The 22,523-nt window shown below is 42.1% G+C and overlaps 1 protein-coding gene across 5 annotated transcripts in view; it reads right to left on the bottom strand.

The window, feature by feature from the left end:
- MERTK (MER proto-oncogene, tyrosine kinase) overlaps positions 1-22,523 on the bottom strand; it is a 171,038-nt gene that overhangs the window by 24,485 nt on the left and 124,030 nt on the right. For all 5 annotated transcript variants that reach the window (XM_077486112.1, XM_077486113.1, XM_077486115.1 and 2 more), the window contains 4 exons: positions 17,987-18,075; positions 14,204-14,299; positions 9,891-9,971; positions 4,856-4,948 (listed from right to left, as the gene is read on the bottom strand). In XM_077486112.1, coding sequence (XP_077342238.1) covers positions 4,856-4,948; positions 9,891-9,971; positions 14,204-14,299; positions 17,987-18,075 — 359 coding nt within the window. The remainder of the gene's footprint in view (positions 1-4,855; positions 4,949-9,890; positions 9,972-14,203; positions 14,300-17,986; positions 18,076-22,523) is intronic.

The raw sequence follows: 22,523 nt of genomic DNA, 5'->3' as shown, positions 1-22,523 counted from the left end.
GTGGTAAAGGAATCCCTGCAGCAGAGGGAAGCTCATCACGCTATGGAATCCCCCTCAGACCCATTATGTCCTTCAGGTGGTGAAGGGCTCTTACAAGAGACTGGGGAATCTTCTCAACCAAGCCACCACTCTGTGCTCTTGTCTGACAGCGAATCGGATCCAGAGGATCCAGGAGTAGGATTTGATTATGCTTTAGTACCTGCTCTTGTCAAGGCAGTGAAAGAAGCTTTAAAATGGGAAGAACCCACTACTTCTCCCCTCCCCAAACAAAGAAAGTTTTTCAAACAACTCAAAAAGGAACGGCAACATTTTCCTTTCCTATCTGAATTGGGAGAAATCATTACTGAAGAGTGGAGCAAGATTGATAGGAAGAGCTCCATGCAATCAAAGGTGTCTAAATTGTACCCCTTTAAGGAGGATGATGTGAAGCACCTTGAATCAGCTCCTCTGGTAGACGCAGCACTTATGCGTTTAGTAAAATACGTGACTCTCCCTTTGGAGGACACGGTATCTTTCAAAGATCCGTTAGAGAGAAGAATTGACTCAGATCTGAAAAGAATATATCTAACTTCAGGGATGGCTTGTAAACCAACTTTGGCTTTAGCCGCAGTCTCAAAGGCTATTGAAACATGGGCCGACAATGTTGAAGAGTTCTTGAGAGGTATCTCGGTGAATACGGCTAAAGACTCTCCCATTCAGGAGATCAGAATGGCATCAGCCTTTTTGGGGGAGGCATCTATTGACATTACCCGCCTTCTGTCTCGGGCTATGTTGGCAGCAGTCTCGGCACGCCGTGCTTTGTGGCTCCGTCCCTGGTTGGCGGATCCAACATCTAAGCAGGCATGGTGTCGTATACCATTTGAGGGAACCTCCTTGTTTGGTAATAAACTAGATAGCGCCATATCCCGGGCCACAGGTGGGAGGTCTGGGTTCCTCCCTCAAGACAGACGTCTTCAAAACCAAAAACGTATCTTTCCAAGAAGGCAGACCTCGGATCGCGCTAGAGAAGCGCGCAGTTATAGACCCGGCAGGGAGTTCTCTAGATCTTGGAGGTCCAGACAATCCTCCCTTAAGAAAACCTCAAAGGGGGCTTCCGCAGGTAATCAAGATTCTACCAAATCTTTTTGAAATTGGGCCCGCTCAATCATGTCAGGTGGGGGCTCGCCTTCTTCACTACCGACATGTTTGGGCGGCCTCAATTCAAGATTATTGGACCGTCAAGACGGTTTCCTCGGGTCACAAGTGGACTTTCATCAACACTCCGAGATTAAGGTTCATTCCCACAACGATTCCAGGCTCGGAGGAAAAGAAACAGGTCCTATTGACCTACGTAAGTTGTTTGCTGGATCAAGGCGCAGCCGTGCCAGTGCCAGAAGACGAACGTGGCGAAGGCATGTATTCTCCTCTATTTATGGTTCAGAAAAGAAATGGCGCATGGAGGCCAGTGATAGATTTGACCTTCCTCAATTCCTTCATTCGCAAGGAAAAGTTCAAAATGGAGTCTCTTCTTACAATCCAACAGTCGGTGCAGCTAGGGGATTGGTTAATCTCAATCGATCTGAAGGACGCATACTTTCACGTGCCAGTAGCAAGGGATTTCCAGCAATTTCTCCGTTTCGCAGTTGGCGATCAACACCTCCAGTTTACCTGTCTCCCATTCGGGTTGACAACATCTCCTCGGGTCTTCTCCAAGGTCCTCCTAGCGATAGTAGCTCTTTTACGAGTCAAAGGAGTTCGTCTCCATCATTATCTGGACGATTTGCTCCTATTATCTCAAGACAGAGATCAAATTCTGGAACACAAGAGTTTAGTCATCTCCACTCTACAGACGTTTGGTTGGCTCCTGAACCTAGAGAAGAGCCATCTGGTTCCAACTCAAGTGATCGTGTTTCTAGGGGCTCAGTTCGACACATTAAAAGGCACTATCTCTCTGCCAGAGGAAAAAATCTGTGTTATCCGGGACAGGATTCACAAGGCTTGGGAATCATCTCATCTTTCGGCTCTACAATGCTTGAAAGTGATCGGCACAATGACGTCCACCATCCCTATGGTGAAGTGGGCCCAGTGGCACACTCGTCCCTTCCAGAAAGGGTTTCTGCAACAGTGGGACTCGTCCAATCAAACACAGCGCATACTCCTTACACCAGCGATGAGGATGTCTCTCCTCTGGTGGCTTCAAGGGAAGAATCTACGCAACCATCATTCGATAGTCCCCATTTCCTGGGTAATAATAACCTCAGATGCCAGCAACAAAGGTTGGGGCGCTCATTGCCTTACGGAAGTAGCTCAAGGAAGGTGGTCGTTCCCGTCGCTGTATGTAGTCTCCAACATCCTGGAGTTGAGAGCAGCCTTTCAAGCACTCATAGCATTTCGCCATCTGGTGGCAGGGTCATCAGTAATGTTAAGACTGGACAACACAACTGCGGTGGCCTATATAAAGAAACAAGGAGGGACTCGCAGTGGGTCTCTACTACGAGAAGTAGAACCGATAATGAACTGGGCTCAGAAGAATGTGGTCAACATTTCTGCTGTATACATCCCAGGGGTCCAGAATGTTCAAGCAGATTATCTGTCAAGGGTCAAAATAGACAACAACGAGTGGTCCCTTCACAGGGATGTCTTCGAGTGGCTTCTGACTCTGGGAGTATCTCCAGAGGTCGATCTGTTCGCTTCGCCGTACAATCGCAAGATGCACAGATACTACTCGAGGTTCAGGGATCCTCAGGCGTTCGGGATAGATGCTCTCACGGATTGTTGGAAGTTCCAGAGAGCCTACGCCTTCCCTCCAGTTCCTGTAATCCTACAGTTCCTTCGCAGGCTCAGAGGGGAGAAGGTGGAAATCATTGCGATAATACCATTCTGGCCCAACAGGCCTTGGTTTCCTCTGCTGTTGCTCCTCAGCTATCAGGACCCAGTTCCCCTGCCTCTCAGGCCAGATCTACTGTCTCAAGGCACACTGTTACACCCGTGCCCATCCTGTCTACACCTCAGGGCATGGTTCTTGAGAGGGGAAGGCTAGAAGCTCTAGGTTGCCCAGAAGAAGCGATTCCAACCCTTCTTAGTGCCAGACGGAAGAGTACCAATAAAGTGTACGAGCGTATATGGGCCAGATTTATGGGCCACATGTCTTCTAGGTCAAATTCATATAATTCTCCGGCAGTTCAAGATATCTTGTCTTTCCTTCAGTCAGGGTTAGACTTGTCTCTGGCAGTTAGTTCTCTTAGAGTACAAGTTTCAGCCATTTCAGCCTTTACAGGAGTTTCGTGGGCGAATCATACATTAATACAACAATTCTTTAAAGGAGCCATCAGGCTTAGGCCACAAAGAAGGCCCAGGTTTCCCAAATGGGACCTTCCATTAGTACTGGACTTTCTTTCTGATCTTGGGAAAAGTTTGGACGTTCCCCTGTCTTTAGGAGATCTCACTATCAAGACGGTGTTTTTGGTGGCAATAACTTCAGCCAAAAGAGTGTCGGAAATTAGGAATCTTGGGTCAGTTGAACCATTTCTAACTTTCTTTCCGGACAGAGTGGTCCTGATCCCTATGCTTGGGTCAAATCCAAAAGTCACATCAGTATTTCACGAAAATCAGGAGATCGTGCTACCTACGTTTAGAATGTCAGACAACCAAGAGATTCATCCCCTGGATGTTGGTCGCACCTTGAAACAATATCTGGACGCTACAGCCTCGTTCAGACGAACAGACTTTCTTTTTGTCCTTCTTCATGGAAAAAATAAAGGGATGCGAGCATCAGTTAGATCAATCTCATCTTGGGTGGTCCAAACGATTCAAAGGGCATACAAGGCAAAGGGCATGGTTCCTCCTGAGGCAGTGACGGCTCATTCAACTCGGGGCATGTCGACCTCTTGGGCAGCAGTTCGACATGTCGCACCAGAAGTGATCTGCAGAGCAGCTTCCTGGTCTTCAATTAATACCTTTGTTTCCCATTATTGTGTAGAGCCAGCTGCGCTCTCTTCTGTTAATTTTGGTTTACAAGTATTGTCAGTGGACAATGAAAAATAAAATTCTAGTTTCTTTGCTCAACATTTTTAGCCCACCCGGGTGTGTTTGGCGAGTTATTTCCCACACGTATGCTGCCATGGAGCCTGTCAGGAAAAAGGAAAATTTATATCAAATACTTACCGTAATTTTCCTTTCCTGATGGGCTCCATGGCAGCAGGAGTTCCCTCCCAAATGTTGGAGTAGGCTAGTTACGGAACACGGATAGCAGCTTGGAGCAAAGATTTATGGGAGTAGAGGTCCTATTGGGTAATTATGGAGGCGGGGCTAACCCACACGTATGCTGCCATGGAGCCCATCAGGAAAGGAAAATTACGGTAAGTATTTGATATAAATTTTCCTTTATATGTATGTATATATATATATATATATATATATATATATATATAATTTTTTTTTTTTTTTTTTTTAGATGAAAAGAACTTTTTTTAACTTTAATAACTGTTACTTGTGAAAAAAGAAATCAAATTTATTTACATTGTTGTCCATTTATCAGCTTGTAATAAAATACATGAGCAGGGCATTTATTAAAACCGTAGCCCAAATAAATGTGTATATGTCTTTTTAAAAAACAGTGTAAAAATAATTTTCATAGCCAATATTCATAGAGTTATTGTCAAGCTAGCCGACTCATACAGACACTGATAAATTTGGCCTGAGCATCTAGGCTTCAATGGCATCTCTTCATAAAAGGGTTAATATAGGTTGGGTTGGATTGGATGGACGACATTATCAAGAGAAACGTATTATCTACCTAAAAATGGTTACTATAGAGTAGCTTAACAGTGGCTCATTTAAATATGGATTTCTTTATATGAATAAGCTTAAATCTTACCCAGCAGACTAATAACATTAGGGTGATTGAAGTCCTTCATACATGCAGCCTCACTGAGGAATTCTTCAATTTCTCTGTGTGAAAAGTTGTCCACTGGAAAAAATAGACAGACATTTATTAAAATATTATTAACACAAAAGACAGATTTGTAAAAGAATCCAGTAATAATGAGTTAAAGTGGAACTTTAGTCAGAAAATTAAGTCCTTCTAGATGACTTCAGGCTGCCCCCTTTTGCAGGTTTAGCTATGTAAAACATAAAATAAAAAAAGAAAAAGAAAAAAGTTAAATCATGTTCAGTTCCACTTAATGATTTACTGCTGATCAGGGGCTCTGGGCTACAGCAAAATGACAGCCTCCAGCAAAAAGGAACAGGAAAAATGCTGGAGGAAATTTAAGGCACATGCTGATTTTGGTAGCATAATTAATAATGTGGAATGTATGTTCCTTGCTAAAAAACATTATTTTTTGTCAAGTTGTTATGAATAAAGTTACACTTTAAGCAGAAGCAGGGAATGAAGGGGTAGCAATTGTTTCTGGTGCCTCAGTCTCGAGGGGGGGGGGGGGGGGTTGTGAAGCATAGGACTTTTCTGATGTTTAGCTATGACATTCTGTTTAGGTTCCCTTCATAACCCTTTCCTCTCCATCTGCTGATATATTTGCCATGCTCCCTCCTCAACTACTGGAGCCTTTGGAAAGTCACAGTATTTCTGAGCATGGAAGAACATGTAACCTTCTCCCCTTCCAATAATGTAGTGATAAACTCTGAGTGGCCTACCACCAAGCCTGAACACTGTCAAGCGGAGATAGAGGGGAAGGTAAATAATTCTGTAAAAAACGCCAACATAGGGGTTGATTTACTAAAGCCAAATAGACTGTGCACTTTGCAAGTGTGGTTGCTCCAGAGTTTAGTAAATGAGAGGACGCTCAAACTACGGCCCTCCAGCTGTTGAGAAACTACACATCCCATGAGGCATTGTAAAACTCTTACATTCACAGACATGACTAGGCATGATGGGAATTGTAGTTTCTGAACAACTGGAGGGCCATAGTTTGAAGACCCATGCTCTAATGACTTCTATCATCCAATCATGTGCTAACAAAAATAGTTTTTTTTTATTTTCCTTGCATGTGATTGGGTATTCTTTGTAAAGTGAAGTTTTACCCAATTTCCTAGGCCAGGAGTAGGCAACCACGGCCCTCCAGCTGTTTTGAAACTACAAGTCCCATGAGACATTGCAAGACCCTGACAATCACAGGCATGACTCCTAGAGGCAGGGGCATGATGGGATTTGTAGTTTCACCACAGCTGGAGGGCCAAGGTTGCCTATCCCTGTCCTAGGCTCTGGAGCAACTGCTCTTGCAGAGTGCAACTGCACTTGCAAACAGCATGGTCTACTTGTCCTTAGTAAATAAACCCCATATAGCCTACATAGGGCTCTTAAATCAGGGCAGGCAAATCGTTTTACAGGGGAGCATGAGAAAGGTAAGTAGGTAAGTATCGGTGGGAGGAGGCTGGTCTATCAGGAGAGCCTATCATGTTTCCCTAAATGGGCACAGGACAGTGGCGGCTGGTGGGTTTTTCTTTTGGGAAGGCAGGAAACAGCTACCCTTCCGGTCGGTCAGCGGCAACCCCCCCAGGGGGCAGTCGGGACATCAAAGCCCCACACTTACTCCATCTAGGAAGCAGGCAGGCAGCATATCCGGCAGCTTTCTTCCCCCTCCTGTGGTGTTGATCACGGTGGTTTCCACCATGCATCCCCCTCCTCCTTTTCCTAGGCATCCAATAGGATCGCCTGACCTTTCAGCCAATCTGGAAATGGGTATCAGACCCACGCTTCCTGATTGGCAGAGAATCGATTTATTGTTAGAAAAGCGAATATTCATTTGTTTTTCTAACACACCTAGATGGGCTCCGAGAGCAATGGTCTGTGCCACGAGTCCCCCCTATTTTGAAGCCTATTAGAGCCTAATCCGGTGTTTCAAAAAAACACCCCTGCCTCTGTAATTCATATGCCCGGCATCCTGAAAGGGGCTGGATGCATGAATAGGGGGTGGTGGCGGCTGTCATGGATAGATTCAAGATGTGCATGAATCTATCCATTATTCGTATAGGGGACGACGCCCAATGCGCCCTTAATGAACTGGCTGCCCCTGGCACAGGGGTTAATTTACTAAAACTGGAGTGCAAAATCTGCTGCAGCTGTGCATAGTAGCCAATCAGCTTCTAACTTCAGCTTGTACAATTAAGCTTTGACAAAAAAAAACTGGAAGCAGATTGGTTGTTATAAAGCGGTGCACCAGATTTTGCACTCTCCAGTTTTAGTAAATCAACTCTACAGTGTCACGCAGTGGTGGCCCATCCATAGGGGGCGCACGGGCGCCAGCCCCCCCCCCCCTCCATGCAGTCACAAAAAATATATATTTTTAAAATTGGCGCCTTTAAAAAAAATTAAAATACAAAAAAGGTCTATAAGTGTTCAGATGCCGGACACAGTGCACTTATTGGAAGTGCCACGTCTATGCAATCACAAGATTACAGACAAGGTGCTTCATTTGCCTGCTTTAGTTCCACCTTCCGGCGCATTCCGAAGGGCCAAGTAGCTTCCGCCTGGGGCCCATAGTATCTATTGCTGAGTTAGATGTCACTTCCTGTTTTCTCTCTCCCATTGCGCCCGAGAGAGAATAGACATCTCAGGAGAGGACACCACAGATGGTAAGTGCCACTGTGCTGATGGGATCCAGCATGCTGCATTTGATGGGGCACAGGCTGCATTTGATGGGCACACTGAGGCTGAATTTTATGGGCACAGTGAGGCTGCATTTTATGGGACACAGTGAGGCTGCATTTGATGGGACACAGTAAGGCTGCATTTGATGGGACAGTGAGGCTGCATTTGATTTGCACAGTGGCTACATAAGATGGGCACAGTTGCTGTATTTGATGGCACAGTGGCAGCATTTGATATGGCACAGTCGCTGCGTTTGATGGGCACAGTGGCTGCGTTTGATGGGCACAGTGGCTGCGATTGATGTTTTTTTTTTCAGAACTTGTTTGCTTGTTTGCGCCCCCCCCCCCATTTTTTTTTAGCACCAGCCGCCATTGGTGACACGTTTGCTTTAAATGTGTTTCTTTCAAGTGATTGTAAAGGACCCTTTTCTGTGGTCTCCTGGCGGCTCTCCTGGCTCCTCCTCTTCTCGAGTGCCCCCACAGAAAGAGATGCTTTCCATGGGGGCACTCGTGCAGGCGCGCTCCCTAGTCCTGCTGCTGCGTCCATCAACACAGGCAGCAGGACTCGGCCCCATCTCAGGGTTCCTTTGTCATTTGATTTGATTGACATTGGTCCTCAATCTATTCAATGAGGAACCGAAAGAGTGGCTGGAGCTGGTGTGCTCATCCGTGTCGCTGGAACGATCAGGTTCAGGTAAGAAAAAGGGGGGCTCTGGGGGGTAGTTGCAGCACAGGAGGTTTTTCACCTTAAAGGAGAAGTATGGGAATCCACTTCTGGACCAGCCACCGTCATTTTACATCACTACTTTGAAGAGGAATATCGTTGTTATGGCAGCAGCTAGCTGACATAACCCCAGTATCCTCTTTTTCAGTGGGTGGTCCGCTTCAAGATAAAAGTGCTCTCTGCAGCGGATTCGCCGCACTTTTATCGACGGCGGGAGAGGGTTACCCCCCCTTTGAGCACCGCCCGCATATGAAAACGTTGTTCAAAGCACACATGTGCAGTATCGCTTCGATTGGTAGAGCGAGAGCAATAATTCTAACCCTAGACCCCATCTGTAACCCAAACATGCAATCGGTAGAATTTTTTAAACGTTGCCTATGGAGATTTTTAATGGTAAATGTTTGTCACCATTCCACGAACAATTTTGAAGCGTGACATGTTGGGTATAAATTTACTCGGCGTAACATTATCTTTCACAATATAAAAAAAAAATTGGGCTAACTTTACTGTTGTCTTACTTTTTAAATCAAAAAAGTGTATTTTTTCCAAAACAAAAATGCACTTGTAGGACCTCTGCGCAAATACGGTGCGTCAGAAAGTATTGCAGCGGCCGCCATTTTATTCTCTTGGGTTTTAGAAAAAAATATATAATGTTTGGGGGTTCTAAGTAATTTTCTAGCAAAAAAAATGTTTTTAACTTGTAAACGCCAAATCTCAGAAAGGCTTAAGTGGTTATACTTACCTAGGTGGATTCAGAGGTATGTTTTTGGTTTTGTAAATTCATACTTACCTAGATGGATGCAGCATCAGGCCGCTGCTGCATCTGGCCCCCCGCCACCTCTTCACTGAGAATCGAGCCACCGAACACCACCGATGACTTGGTTTTCTCGCCTCCCCGAGCGGAGAGCGGATGAATGTCAATCAGCAGCTCTCCTGCTCTGCTCCTCCACGCTCACTGGAGCACTGAGCTGTGGAGGGGTGGGGGGGCGGCCATCTCAGCGGCTCACTGAGAGGCTGAGACTGCCATCAGTCCAGGCACCTGGCGGATACAGACTCCCAAAGTCGGGATGACGAAGTGCCTGGAATGATATTCGTGACGTCAGCAGCGAGCAGACTACAGCCCGCTCTCCGCTGAAAACGGGTCACAGGAGTGCAAAACGAATTGCACTCCTGTGACCCATTGGAGAAGCCCAGCCAAACGAGCCAAGCTTGGACTACATAGTATGCATTAAGGTGAAAAACCTTGAGGGTGTACAACTCCTTTAAGTTCATCTCTAAGACCCATTGCACATTTGGAGGTATAATTGTAATTGTAATTGGTTTATCAGTTAGAAAATACTTTTATGCTCACGTACTTATTATATAACTAGGCACTTTTAGAAAAAGAACATAGTAGTTGCCCTGGATCATTACAAAATACAGTACAGCAGCAAACTACAAAGCTTTGTTATCTATAAAGAAAATATAGTTGGCAGACAGCTTTGTATATGTCCATTTTGTTTGCTGACTGATAACTTAAAACTATTTTTGCACTGTGGTGCAAAACATGTATACATATGTATGTACAAAAATATTTTCTTACACTTCATGGTTTTCACAGCTACTTTGTGAGTTGCATCATCGGGATATTTCAGCTCGCCCTCCATCACCGAGCCAAATTCACCTAAATGCAAAAGTAAAAAAGGATACATAGATAATGAGATCAATTAGTATGAGTTCCAGGCTACATATAAGGCTCTGTGAACCTTACTAATAGGGAAGCTAGCTAGGCAGGAGGAGAGCGGTGGGGGGAGCCGCTGTCCCGCTGGCATCGGCCCACTCCATGAGGAGAGAGGGGGGGCCACAGACATCAGCCAGGAGGAGAGGAAAAGACCTCTGGTGAGTATGTAAATAGGGTGTTTTGCAGGGTGCAGTTACAAAGGGAGACACGCACACCTTATGACGGTGTAATCATTCTGCAAGGTGGAATACATTTTTTTAAAACAAATTTTACTAGGGCTTATTTTCAGGGTAGGGCTTATATTGCAGCCCTCCCAGAGAACCATGCTAGGTCTTATTATCGGGATAGGTCTTATTTTCGAGGAAACACGGTACCAACACATTTAAACATTACAGATACAAAATATATGGTTTCTAAGTCAGAAAATAATGTTATTCAATATTGTTTACAGTTCTGCAGAGCTACATGCTATAAGCAGTAATTAGACGAAAACCCACATTTTAGATAATGCTGGAAATATTCTATGATCATCTTCAGATTAGAATATTATATAAAGTATAGTCTACATTTCCCATGGAGATCTAACCAACTGCAGCGAGTGTTTTCCTGATGACACACTTGTAAATATATAATTAGACTTTTCATTCCGGAACATTGGCACTGTGTCAAATGCATGCTGTGCAAATATTTCATCAAAAATTATAGAATAATTTTTTTTTTAAACACAGAGTAAATAGCATGGGTGTAAAGTAACCAAAAGCCAACAATCACAGATTACTTAATTATATATGTATTTGTATTTATTGTCACAGTGAAAAGCTAACATCTGATTTGTTTAACCATATAAAACTCTGCGCTAAGTGCAAAAAATAAAAAATAAAAATCCTCAATAAAACCAACCAATCACAAAAAGTGGAGAGCTACCATCAGATTATATGAATACAGGACAATTTTTAAAAATGGTTTATTATTTTAAGGAATAGCGCAACATAGCGTATAAACATCTGATATGTGGCAGATTCCCATGGGTTCACTGTTACCCAAGCATTAGGTTTGAGTAAGGTATGTACACTTTCTTACATAGGGGCATATTTATAAAACAGTGAATGTTACATTTATTAAACATTTTTTTTGCAGGTAAGGTAGGTGAAAATGGTGCAGGTAGGTGCAAATAAATTGCTGTCAATTAAAATGCATACACCAGTGTGATTTACCTATAGTGAGAAATGTAAACACATACACCAGTGTGGTATGCCTGTAGTGAATGCTTGAAAAATATCCCATTCACTACTTAATAAATACTTTATAAATTTTTGTTATAAGGGCCCTGCCTATTCCAGATCACAGTGCATGGGGCATACAGTGTGATCTGGAATAGGCGGGGCCCTTATAAATAATTTTTAACACTGTATTATTGCTGATAAAATCTGTACAATGAACCATCCACATTTATACTGGTTATCATTATACTGTTTTTACCAGGGATATAGAAATCAACATTGCTTTCAACAATGATAAAGTGAATACGTCATATTGAGAAATAACACAAAGAGGTCTGTTTATAAAAAAATCTGCATAGCAATTCAGCCAGTGAAATTACCTAGACATTTGTTCTGTACGAATGGGGCAAAAATGATTGATATTAGGCTATTTCCTGTGCTGGTCAAAAGTTTTTTATTGATTTAAAACAAAGAATACTGTATAATAGTAAATTCCTATGATACTTAGTACCATCTAGTGGCCAAATGTTGTCATATCCATTCTAAAGCAATGAAAAACATTCGGCCAGCACAGTGAATGGGACATTTTACAAGCATTCACTACAGGTGGATTGCACTGGCATATATATTTTAATTTTCAGTGACCGATTCACCTGGAATAAATGTTTGCTAAATGTAGCATGCACTGCTTTATAATTTATTTATTTTTAAAGCCCCTATCTGTTCATCTTATTAAAGAGGAAGTAAACCCTGATGGGTTTACTTCCTCTTTCATTCCCTGCAAAGGCAAAGCATAATGGACTACTATGCATCGCATAGTAGTCCATTTGTGTCACTTACCTGACACGGGAGCCAGTGATGTCACCGCTGTCCCCTGTAGTCCGGCGCATCCATCTTTTCGGTGGGGTCTCGCAGCTCCGCCGCTGTCATTCGGCGGAGCCGCGATGACGTCACTCCCGCGCATGCGCACGGGAGCCGACACGCGCGGCAGCTCCGTTGTTGGAAATTTTGCGCTCAGTGCGCCTGCACGCCGCTGTCTATGGCGCATGCGCCGTAGACAGCGGTGCCCGTCTTCGGGCAAATATCTCCTAAACCGTATAGGTTTAGGAGATATTTCTTGGACCTACAGGTAAGCCTTAATCTAGGCTTACCTGTAGGTCAAAGTGGTTTGTAAGGGTTTACAACCACTTTAATAACATTTGTTTTTGCCTAATTTTCACAGAACATATATACATGCACTTTCACTGGCCAGATTGCTAGGCAATTGTTTTTAAAAACACCCCAACATTATTCAAATCTTTAGTTGTATAAATATTTTAGTATGCTAAAAAAATTGCCACAATCCATTCATAAGGCTTAATGTACACAGGATGTTTTGAAACCTCTCCTGAACGATTTAACTTGACAGATCATTACCGACGTTTTAAAACTTTTGTTTTGCCGCATTTACTTGATGCAATGAGCTGTGTTTAGCCACGTTTGTATTTAAAAGCATTTTTTTTTTTTTTTAAATAGTCAAAAATGTATCTCCATTAAAAACGCCTGTATACTAAATACTAGTTACCGCGTTTACACATGTTTACAAGCTGTTACAGGAATTTGGCGTTTCAAATGCCTCTGAATGTCTGTCCTGAACACATTTTTTTGCATTCCAAAAAAATGCTTCTGAACTCAACTGCCTAGAAACTACAATAAACGACTCTGTGTACATGTACTAATAAGATAATGTAGAGGAGAGTTCAGGGGCAGCTGAAAAAAATGCCCAACTGCTCCTAAATGTCAATTTACCAACAGCAGTGTACATAAAGCCTTAAAGAGGAACTGCAATCTGCTCACATAATTTGTAATAAAAACATCTTTGCCATTCTGAAGCTTCCCCCCAACCACTTTGCATATTATTTTATATATACTATACTGTGATTCTGTACTTGCCAAATATGCTGCAGAAATCTCCCTCCACTGAGTCTGGCTACAACCAATTTAACTGTGGGCAGCTGAAGCTGCTGCCTGTTCACTTCCTGGATTCACACAGACACACAGAGGCACATCTCCAGCCCTGCAGCTCTCATTGGCCCTCTTATGTCTCCCCCCTTCCTGGCAAACTCTCACGAAAGAAAGAGCTGTGCATGTTGTCTTAACCCTAGGCTTTTTACCACACAAGAAACAGGAATTGGTCTATATAAGGTATTTACTGCAGAAAAAAATGTTTTTCTAACCAAAGTTAAAACCACAAGGGCAGAAGATTTAATAGATGGAAAGTTAAAAAAATGACTGAAGGTTCGCTTTAAGCATTTAATAAGAAAAGTCAGGAACTGCATTTACAGTCTTGACAAATTCTACAAGTTACAAATATCGTGATCACATGTGATCATTTTACCATACACAACCGGCTTACTATGTGTGACCAGATTAAGGTAGGTAAGTTGTATTATGTTAATTAGCCAATCAAGCCACTACAAAATGTTTTTTCACGTGTGTGAACGTTTCTTGAACACATTTCTAACAATGTATGTTTCATTCAGTAAAGTTTATTCATTCCAAAATTTAAATTTAAAGCAAATTACATTTTGAAGTGCTTTCAAACATCATTCCTCAAGCTATTGAATGTGCTCAGAATTTGTGTGCAAATTTTTGTACGAATATTGGTACAAACATTATTCTAAATCTACTGGTGTTTGGCCAGCTTTACTATGTGCTCAGCATTTGATTTAAATGATCTTTATCTGTCAACAGCTATTGCTGGCATTTAATAGGCAAGAGCTCCATTTTTACTTCATATTTCTTTTTTTTTAGAAATCAGACCCTTTGTGCACATGATGAAGACGGGAAAGTCCATATTCAGCAACAAGGACTAATTAAAAGCTATGGAGACAACATAAGGCCTAAACTTTCTAAAGCTGTTGAGTTGTCCTTTTGTTTAACTCTCTCAATATGCTGCCAGTTTATAATGCTTACCCTCGCCCAACACCTTTCCCAGATTCAGTAAGCTCCTCTCCACCATCACATCTTCCAGTTTCTGCTGCAGATCTTGACTGATCCCTAATGTACTTACTGTAATGAATGGGGGGAAAAAAATCATGAAATTTTATGTCAGCAATTTATTTTAAACAGTGAAAAGAATAGCATGACACTATCCAGTAGGTGGCAACTCTTTAGTAGTAACCTGTATATGTCTTTTTTATATAAACATGAGATGATCATTGGTACAGGAAGTGAAAGGAAATCTCCCCATTTGAGAACCAACCTGCAACGAAAACATGACAATAGTTCGAATGCCCTGTACACACGTTCGGAAATTCCGACCACAAAATCCATCAGATTTTTTCCGACAGATTTTGTCCGAAACTGGTGTTGCATACACACCGTCGGATATAGTTGTCGGAAAATCAGACCGTTCAGAGCGTGATGACGTTCGTTCGTAATGATGGGACTATGTTCAGGCTAGTAGCCAATAGCTTTGGTCTCGTAATTTGATCTGAGCATGCGTGGCACTTTGTCCGATCGGAATTCTCTACAAACGATCGGAAAAAGTCCGATCTGATTTTTTGGTTGAAAAATTTGAGATCCTGCTCTCAAATTTTTTCCGTCAGAATCTCAGACGGAAAAGGTCTGATAGAGCCCACACACTATCAGATTTTCCAACAATATAATCCGATCTGACCTTTTCTGTCGGAATTTCCGACCGTGTGTACAGGGCATGACTCTTACCACACTATGCAAAACTAAAACAAAAAAAATCTGGGGTTAGGCTAGTCATTCATATTTAGATTTCTCTTAAAGACCAAATGAGAGAAATTACTTGATTTCCCTATCCATGCTAAACAGAGTGGATGGAGGAAACTCCCCTGTGGCTGTCTGAACAATGACTGCATCTGAGAGGATGCAGTCACTGTTCTGCCGCCAATGTTCTACCGACTCCTTCAGTTTTTCAATTGAAGTTCCAAACATAAAAGAAACTTCCATAAAATCTTGCATCAAATCAAGGTCTGTTTTGCACATTGCAAAATACCTAGGACACAGCAAGAAAATAAATGCATTTGACACTTTCTGCAATAGCACTTTGATGAAAAATATGTCTTTAGTTGCACCATACCTGGGACATCCAGGATGGCACATTCTAAAACACTTTTAGATAAATGACACTTGTGTTCTGTCTGTACCATCAGACGACACTCACACTGTAATAGGCCTCTGATTAATCAGGTCTGCAGCTTGATATATGGAGGTATATGAGCAAAGTCTCCCACAACTGTTATGCCCTGTACACACGGTCGGACATTCCGACAACAAAATCCGTCTGAAAAAATCATTTTGGCCCAAACTTGTCTTGCATACACACGGTCGCACAAAGGTTTCGGAAAATCTGATCGTTCAGAACGAGGTGACGTAAAACACGTATGACGGGACTATAAAGAAGCCAGTAGCCAATAGCTTTTGTCTCAGAATTGTCTACACACAATCGGAAATTTAAGAAATCGGATTTTGTTGTCGGAAAATTTTAGATCCAGATCTCAAACTTTGGGTATTGGAAATTTCCGATGGAAAAAGTCAGATGGAGCCCACACACAATTGGATTTTCCGACAACACCATATGATCGCACATTTTCCGTCGGAAAGTCCGACCATGTGTACAGGGCATTAGAGTTTCTGGCCTTTTGCTCCTTTCTCCTCTGGGTCTTCTTCTGAACTTTCCCTAACAAACAGCTCTCTAAATCTACTATGCTTTGACAGAAATGCTTGCCAGACACATGTTTCTGAGCCCTTTTGCACACACTGCCCTCCTTCTTACAAAGCGTGTCACCTGGTCCTCTCCAAGATGACCACTGGAGTCCTTCCAGTAAATGCTTGGACTCCACACCTTCTATAGTGTCTAAGCTAATAACAGAAGTGGCACTAGAGACCAAAAAGATTGCTCTAATTGAGTGCAGAACTGTCTCTCAGCCATTCTGAACATCCCTACTGGTAAGGAGCAGGTGAGACAGAAAAAGAGCAGAATTTGTACAGGCTACATGCCTGAGGAGGGAGTTAAAGTGGGAGTCCGCCAGGACTCCGCGTTTTTTTTTTTTTTTTTAAAAGCCAGCAGCTACAAATACTGCAGCTGCTGACTTTTAAAATAGTGACACTTACCTGTCCAGCGCGCCCGCGATGTCGGCACCCGAAGCCGATCTCTAGATCGTCTCTCAGGTGCTGCCGCCGCCATCTTGGGTATGGGAATCAGGAAATGGAGCCTTTCGGCTTCATTTCCCGGTTCCCTACTGCGCATGCGCGAGTCGCGCTGCGCAATAAGGACGGTCCCCGCTGCCTCTGGGATCTGTGTGTTTCCCAGCAGGCAGCGGGGCACTTGCGGAAAGGGGCGGGCACTTGCAGAAAGGGGCGTAATCTACGCCCCTTTGCGCAGAGAGCTGTCCCGGAAGTGGGTGCAGAACCTGTACTGTACAGGTATCTGCACCCCCCTCCCCCCTGAAAGGTGCCAATTGTGGCGCCGGAGGGGGGGAGGGTTCCGATGAGCGGAAGGTCCACTTTAGGGTGGACCTCCGCTTTAATAACTCTTTATGAGCAGCTACTATAGGTTGTACTGTAGGGGATGCTTCTTTTTATGCCATGGCATTCTTTTCATAAAAAGTGAGTCCTCCTAACAAACACGTGATTGGTCTTGTGGGCCCTTGTTCAGAAAATGAAAATGCCAGAAATACAATGGAAAAACTTTTTTGATATAATCACTAATTTTTCTGAATAACACCAATCACATTCCTCATTCACAAAACCTCAAAAACTGTTTTTCAAAATGACACAAGGTCTGAAGACAGTCGAAGTCTAATTGCAAACCTCAAACTGTCCTCTAAACATCAAGCTAGTTCTTGCTCTTTCCCACCTCTTGAGCCCCACCATCTCATGGAAAAAAAACAATAGTGGGGCTTGGAATGCATAAAGGAAAACATATAGTTTAACGTTTACAGGAAAAATGGACCTTACAGTGTATATTCAGCTACCTATATATCTGCATGTGCTAAAAAATTTGCCATTCACTTTTCAGTTATGATACTACAAGAAAAACAGACATGGAAGGTGCGCACACCTAGTGCATTACTAAAGATAATTTAATAATAAGAAATGTTTATATAAAAGTGGATACTCACAAAATGCAACTGACAAACGGCCATAAACACAGTGCATGCACAGAACATGGGGTACAGCTAAGGCTTCCTCGGAGCGAAACGCGTTAGTTGTACCCCATGCTAGGCTCCAAGGAAGGGGGTTTGCCCCAAAACGCGTTAGTGCACCCCATGTTCTGTGCATGTCCATGTATGGCCTTTTGTCAGTTGCATTTTGTGAGTACCCATTTTTATATAAAAATTTGAGGTAATGCACTAGGTGTGTGCGCCTTCCATTTCTGTCTCTTGTAGTTCCTTTCGGATAACCCCATCTGAGGAAGGCAGCATCCACCCAGTTTTAGATACCATATATACCTTTCACACCACCATTTTATCTGACATCTGTTGCTCCACACCTTGGAAGACCTATTAGCTCTGGAAGTGACTGTGTTTTTTGTATCCTTCAGTTAAGATAATCTCATTCTTTCATTGTTTACTCAGTTTAAATTCTCCAGGCTTGTGATAGTTATCCTTTGATTATTTTCAAACAAGTCAAAATCCGCTAACGTGCAGAATACTTTAATGTCGAATAAATGCCACACAGTCTGTTCTATTGTTAGAAGTTAGTGAGGCAAAATGAACTTACGTGTCACTTCAATGGCTTTCCTGTTGTAGGATCTCTTTGCTTTATAATTCACTACAATGTCTGAATCATCTGAGCTGACAAACGCATGCCTAGGTAAATAAAGTGAGAACACTGTCATGTAAGTCATGCAAAAGTTCTGGTAAGCTGTGTGTACTTGTAATGAGACACCAAAATTACATTCATTCTGCACATGCATATTTCTAAACTCAAAAGCAAAAATATAATATATTCCAGCTTACAAATTCTTAAATGTTGTGGCTGCATTTGTTTTTTAACTTTTTTCTCTTTATTCTAGTGCTTTGCATACTGTGGCCTGCAGGCCAGGTGTGGCCCTTTGTTTGCCTTTTCCCAGCCCTTGGGTCACTATTTCTCCCACTGTTACGTGACACTATTCGCTCTACTGTCAACCAGGTTGAGGCACAACCTGACACAATATAGAGGCACTATTCCTCCCACTGACACCAATGATGGGGCTCTATTTCTTCCACTGACACCAGTAAAAAGGCACTATTCCCTCCCACTGTTAACCAGATTGAGGCACAATTCCTTCAACTGACACCTGTAGTGGGGCACTATTCCTCACATTGATAATGACGATGGGGCACTATTTCTTCCACTGACACCAATGATATGGCACTATTCCTCCCACCGATACCAATGATGGAAATTATCCTCCTACTAACCACATGCACATTTATTTTATTTTTACTCCCACTGACCATCAAGCCTGAGGAATTGTTTATTCCCACTAACGCTGGGGCATTTTCTACCCTCACTGGCCACAACCTGGCCCCCCCTAAAGTCTGAAGGACAGTAAACTGGCCCTTTGCTTAGAAAGTTTGGAGACCCCTGCTTTATTCTAACCTAATGATCCAGACAGTACCGTAAGTCTTATTTTTCTTTTAACAGACCAAGCTGTCTAACAAATGTGGCACTTGATCGGTTGAAACAAACCCTTTGACAGGGATGCTTTGTGCTTACAGTGGTCAGCTTATGTTTATTTAGGTAAAACCTTTGTTCCAAAAGGAAAAAAAAAAACTGTTTCTGTAACTGCCTAAAAAGTGTTAGCTGGAGCTGGGCTTTAATTTGTTAGTCCATCTAAATACACTACTCCATCTAAGGCTCCATTCAAACATCTCTTATGAATTGGATCTAAATCTACTACTCCATCTAAGGCTCCATTCAAACATCTCTTGGGAATTGCATCTAAATATACTACTCCATCTAAGGCTCCATTCAAATATCTCTCTTGGCAATCACATCTAAATCTACTACTCCATCTAAGGCTCCATTCAAACATCTCTTGACAATCATATCACAATGCTCGGCATGCATTTCAGATCTATTATCCTTCAGTGGCACCCCAAACGCAATGTAATTCTATGGCAATTGTAAGGCAAACTGCACCTTTAAAAATCACATGTAGCTTGTCACCCAAAAAGGAGCAGGAGCTCCTTTTCGGGTAACAAATGTGCATAGGGCACCTAATTTAAGTCAATGGGCTGCCCTATGCAACACAAAGAATCATGTGAAAATCTCGGTGTCAAAATCGTGTAGTGAGAATGCTCGTTCCCACTATGCAATAATGTGATTTGGGCCTAAGACTTCCCTCACAATAGGTTAAAAATGTCCTTGTCCAAAAGTGACTTATGTTGCTCCGCCATAGATAGAGCCGTGTAGCCACCTTAAGACTGGAAGTAGTGTGTAGGTGGCCAGATCACCAAATGAAAATAAAGAGAGAGAAAAGCCTGAAAAATAAAATGAATGCCGCTACCACACAAGGATTGGTAAGCTGCAATATATAATTTTTTTGTATTTTAGTTTAGATATGCTTTAAGGCATTGCTTTTGTGTATTATAAGGCTTTTGTGGATGATGAAGCTCTTCAAGGCAAATTGCATCCTCTTTGTCAAAAGTCATGATGTTTGAAAATATACTGCAGAATTAAAATCAAGTATTCTATAAGCAGCAGCATGACATAAGTTTTATATGCAGCTCTAGTCTATGGAGTCTAAAGGTAGCCACAAATGTGATTGGTGTTTTTCATTCAGCCAGCGGGCCAACAGATTTCTCCGTCCACACAAGCAAGGTGGATAAAGGAATCCCTCCGCCCTGACATTGTATTCTGACAGTGGGAGTCTCTGCTGTCAGAATACACTAATCATCAGCTGCATGTATTGATCGACAAAAGTTTTCCAACAGGGACAGCCACACATGGATCAAAATTTGCCTGGTCCCTGCTGAACGGGTCAAATTTAGATTGATCTATGGACAGCTTAACAGTCACTATTGTTGCAAAGTAGTTGTAAAGGCTCTATGCATGAAGTAGTTGTTGTAAAGTAGTAGTTGAAAAGTAGTAGTTGTAAAGGCTCTATGCAAAGGTAAAAAAAACTTTTGTGTGCAGCAGCGGCCCCAGTCCCCCTTAAACTTACCTGAGCTCCATCTCGATTCAGCGATGTCCAGGAGAACCTTGGCTTTCGTGGGTCTCTCCATCCTCATTGGCTGAGACAGAATCGGTAGCCATTGGCTCCCGCTACTGTCAATCATAGCCCATGAGCCAATGAGGAGAGAGCAGGGGTGGGGCTGAGCTGCACTCCACGTGTGAATGGACAAGTGGAGCAGTGGCTTGAAAGCGAGCCAGCTCTGGTGGCCCCACAGCAAGCTGCTTGCTATGGGGGCGCTAGGCAGAAGGGAGGGATGTGGAGCACCGGCAAGGGATCCAAGAAGAAGCGGATCGGGCTGCTCTGTGCAAAACCATAGCAGAGAACAGGTAAGTATAACATGTTTGTTATTTTAAAAAAATAAAGACTGAACCTTTAATGTCACGTTAAGCTACAGAAAGTCTTGTAACTCCACTCAGTCTCTCTCTTACCCTTTTTCTAACCTGTAATTGGGTGTAGGGACTATTGTCATTATGTGGCTATAAAATGGAGAAATACAAAGTAAAAAAAAAAGTTACCAATATTGTAAATGTTGTGCTTTAGCTTTGCATATTATTTTTTGCACTAAGGTTAACTGTACTATTTTTACTCAAATTTTATTTAACATTAACAAATAAGCTCAGTAGGAGAGTACATTTTTCATATAAAATATGAACGGTCCCTATTTGAAATTTTTTATGAGTGACCTGTTTCTTACCCATTGTTCTATCCCAGCTAGACTGTGCTGAATGCTGACATATATGAAATAGAAAAATCTAATTCCACAGATTCCCTGTACACAAAAATCACTCAACAGTACTTTTCCTAACTCAGGAGACACCCAGCCAACAGGATGTGACATTTTAACTCTATGATGTTCTACCTTCTCAGATCATGTGCTCGCTGGGCATGATGGAATCATAATAACATTCTTTGTACGTGCTTCATTTCCCTGGTATTTCATGTATGTTCTGTTTGAGCTTAGGGTCCTGCTCTGATATTAGTGCTGTATCAGGGAATGAATCATAAGAATAACACATGGAAAACAGAAGCAATTGTTTTCTGTCTTGAGTCATAAACTCAGAAATTTGTTCACCAGGTGAACAATTTTATTACGTATTTCTACCCATTGTTTCAAAACCATGCTCAAAATAGCAACTGCATCATTCAGATAGTGGAAAAGCCTAGCAATTCACTTTCAGTTATTGGAGCAGCTGGTTTATGGGAAATGACAAGTGCTAATCTACTTTAACAGAAGTTCTACTCGTACTTTGCTTAGTGTAATGCCCATAATGTCAAGTATTAAATAATATGTGTATGACTATGTTTTCAAAATGATTTAATTGAATACTTACAAAAAATAATAACTGAGACAAACATAATAATAAAAATAAAATAGGGATAATGGTACAACATTTGCAATGATTACAACTGGGGGTGTCCTAACCAACTTTGAAAATATGTTATATTGTAACTACAGACAAGAATTTACAAAGGAATCTGCTCAACTTGCGCATTTTCGTTAACACCCATCCATCCCTATTAAATCTTGAAGGATCCCTAATGCTTCCATTATTTTCAATCATGATCCTTGTACTGTAACTAAACTCACCTAGATGAATGGGTCTGTTATCTCAGCTCTTAAAGTTCAGGAGGAAAGGGTAAGACCCTATATGTGTACAATTGCTTGATATCTCTGGATATAGTAATATAGTTCAGTAATTAAGTACAGTACTGCTCTCAAGCTCAGCTCAACCTAAAAGGTATAGTTCAGTTTTGTAAGGATGCTGGTAAATTGAACCACTTGCTTTTCCTTTTTTTGTCTTTCGGAAGACTTTACTGGTAATATATCTCCACCAAAATTCCACGATTCTATGATCATGGATTTGCGGAAAAAAACACAAAAAAAAATATGGATACTGTGGAATAAACACTAAATTGGTAGTATAGTTGGTGGTACGTGAAAGTGACACTTTAATTCTTGCTCTTGTGGTAGGACAAATACTCAAATTAACAAAGGAAAACTTAATAAAATAATTTGAGAAGAGTAGAAGCCTGGCAAGTTCATAGGTGTTCTTAAAATAATTAGTTGGCCTTTATCAAGCATATAAGAATGTA

Source organism: Lithobates pipiens, unplaced genomic scaffold, assembly GCF_037356315.1.
Source record: "Lithobates pipiens isolate NorthernLeopardFrog02 unplaced genomic scaffold, aLitPip1_a1.2 Scaffold_18, whole genome shotgun sequence".
Taxonomy (NCBI): Eukaryota; Metazoa; Chordata; class Amphibia; order Anura; family Ranidae; genus Lithobates; species Lithobates pipiens.
The sequence above is the reverse complement of the archived record's forward strand: the minus strand, read 5'-3'. Positions and strand labels throughout refer to the sequence as shown.